The 2,801-nt window shown below is 32.8% G+C and overlaps 2 protein-coding genes across 2 annotated transcripts in view; both read left to right on the forward strand.

Moving 5' to 3' along the window:
- Window positions 1-2,801, forward strand: part of LOC111457853 (MLP-like protein 43) — a 4,224-nt gene extending 1,423 nt beyond the window's left edge. The window contains exon 3 of the mRNA XM_023100265.1: window positions 2,753-2,801. The gene's annotated coding sequence lies outside the window, so the exon portion shown is untranslated. The remainder of the gene's footprint in view (window positions 1-2,752) is intronic.
- Window positions 2,012-2,733, forward strand: LOC111457850 (MLP-like protein 43). Its single transcript, XM_023100262.1, has 2 exons — window positions 2,012-2,208; window positions 2,315-2,733. Exons 1-2 carry the CDS (start codon window positions 2,022-2,024, stop codon window positions 2,593-2,595), a joined length of 468 nt encoding a protein of 155 aa, XP_022956030.1. The 5' UTR covers window positions 2,012-2,021; the 3' UTR covers window positions 2,596-2,733.

Below are 2,801 nucleotides of genomic sequence, written 5' to 3' on the forward strand. Positions count from 1 at the left end.
AAAAAAAAAAAAAAAAAAAAAAAAAAAAAAAAAAAAAAAAAAAAAAGAAGAAAAATCACGTATATGATCATACACAAATATTAGATAGCACAAGTAGAAAATATCAATTATTTGTTCTTTATAAGAGTGTGAAAACCTCTCCCTAATATACGCATTTTAAAAATCGTGAGGCTAATGGTCATACGTCATGGGCCAAGGCGGATAATATTTGTTAGTTGTGGGTTTGGAATGTTACAAATGGTATTAGAGCCAGATACCGAGCGGTGTAGCAACAAGGACGTTGGGACCTTAAGGGGGGTGGATTTTGAGATCCCACGTCAGTTGGAGGGGGGAACGAAGCGTTCCTTATAAGAGTGTGGAAACCTCTCTATAACAACCGTTTTTTAAAAATCGTAAGGGTAACAGTGATACGTGACGGTCCAAAGCAGACAACATATGTTAGCTGTGGGCTTGGGATGTTACATGTATACCGGGCAAATAGATTTTTGGTATGATGATCTTGTTCGGACCAATGAAAGGGCTCCCCATTGTTGAGGTGAATTCTATGTTGTGAAATATATTCTCACCTCCCTAGTTGGTCAAGTTTCCAAAATTGTAGATATGGGACTCCAAAAAATATTCTCATTCATGAAAAACTTTTGGAACTATGAATTTTTTCGATCAACAAATTTATAAAGAGAGATTAAATATTTTGTAGGTCAGCCTTTTTATCAAATTCATTGTATAAGATACACCACATGAACGATTTAGATCACATTATTTGTAACCATTACTAAATAGATCATAGTTATCCAGATATGACATCCAATTTTATTCATATACCATTTAGATTATTATTTGAACCTAGCATATTGTTCCAGCTAATTACGCTTATAATCTTGAATTTTTTTTTTTTTTTTGTACAATAGATCATATTAAATTGAAAAGAAAAAAAATAATGATCAAAATGATTGACCTTAAATTTCTATCCCCTTTGAATTTTCCAATTCTAATTAAAGTAGAGGCAAAATAATTGTTATCATATAATGCTATTTAATTGTGTCATTGTGAATTATGTGATCGATAATATTTTAAATTATTTCTAAATAATTGTTAGCATATTTGTAAATTATGAATTATGAATTATGCCATTCAAACGATTTTTAAATAAGGGTATTTTAATGACTCAAAAAATTTAATCAATACAATTTAAATTGTACCTATAATAGTTTAAGTCTACCGCTAACAGATGTTGTCTGCTTAAACAAATTATGTATAGTCGTCAGCCTCATGATTTTAATACACAGCTACTAGGGAGAGATTTTTACACTCTTACAAGAAATGTTTTGTTCCCCTCTCCAACTAATGTGAGATCTAATAATTCACCCGGTTGGGAACCTAACATCCTCACTGGCACACCGCTTAATATCTAGCTCTAATACCATTTATAACAGCTCAAGTCTACCGCTAACAGATATTATCCATTTTGGCCCGTTACGTATCGCTATCGACCTCACGGTGCAATCATGGAATGTGACAGTCATGCATTGAAAGGTTAATAAACTGTTAGAAATAATTAGGTGTCATATTATAAGTGCATTGTTGACATATGATATAGTTTTTATTTTGCACAACTTATTAATGGCGATGAATTTCTGAGAGAAGAACTGTTAGTGTTTTTTTTTTTTTTTTTCCTTTAAATAACACTTTCAGTTGTAAGTTTTATTCAAAAGTCGACAAGCATGATAATTAAAGTATTTTAGTACAAAGTGTATTTTTAAGAATATTTCATTCTATTTTGGTTATTCGTTTTAGTATGCTTCAATTGAAGGTCAAAATTTACCAAAATTTATGTAGAGTTATTCTAAGTGACAATCTAACCTATTAGTAGGGTGAAATAATTAAAAACATTATTTGATTTAAGTCATAATGACATAAGTGGACAGAAATGTGAAGCCCTCTCTATAAATAAGTCCAAGAAAAGTCCAAGAAAAGACATGTTTGGCATTGTCTTTATCTTTTTGGGCTTAAATCAAAACACCATGGGTCGCTTTGGAAAGCTTGAAACCGATGTACATATCAGAGCTCCAGCTTCAAAGTTGCATGAAATATATCACGAAAGAACTCACCATATCTCCAATGTCTCTACCGACAAAGTGCACGGTGTCGACCTACTCAAAGGCGAATGGGGTGAAGTTGGCTCCATCATCTGCTGGAGATATTTTCAGGGTTTATCAATTTTTAAACTTTTTTTTGACCTTTTTCTTTGAAGGATTCATTTAGAATGCCTTTTCAAATTCTCGTAATGACAACATTTTTACATGAAAACTTGCAGATGGGAAGGCTAGGATAGCAAAGGAGAAAATCGAAGCAGTCGACAAAGAGAACAATTTGATCACTTTCACCGTGATCGAGGGAGACCTTATGGAGAAATACAAGAGTTTCAAATTTAAGATGCAATTCATTCCAAAGGAGAAGGGAAGTGTGATTCATTGGGTTTTAGAATATGAAAAGCTGCATGATGACATTCCTGATTCACATACTATGCTTCAACTTTGTGTTGATGTCGCTAAAGACATTGATGCTCACCTTATGGAAGGCAGTGAAGAGCCCTAGCCATATTGCTGCACTCAGTTATGGGGTTCCTTGCGTATAAATAATTTGGCTTTTACTATGCTAATTTGCCAATTATCTATGTATGATTCCATTTACATAAGGCATATGTATGTGTGTTATGTTTGGGTCCTGTTCTATGTGTTGTACTAAGTGGAAGTTTCTATATACTTGTGTGTTCTATAAAATTATCTTGGGTAAATGCCATT

The sequence above is a fragment of the Cucurbita moschata genome, unplaced genomic scaffold (assembly GCF_002738365.1).
Source record: "Cucurbita moschata cultivar Rifu unplaced genomic scaffold, Cmos_1.0 Cmo_Scf00020, whole genome shotgun sequence".
NCBI classification, from domain to species: domain Eukaryota; kingdom Viridiplantae; phylum Streptophyta; class Magnoliopsida; order Cucurbitales; family Cucurbitaceae; genus Cucurbita; species Cucurbita moschata.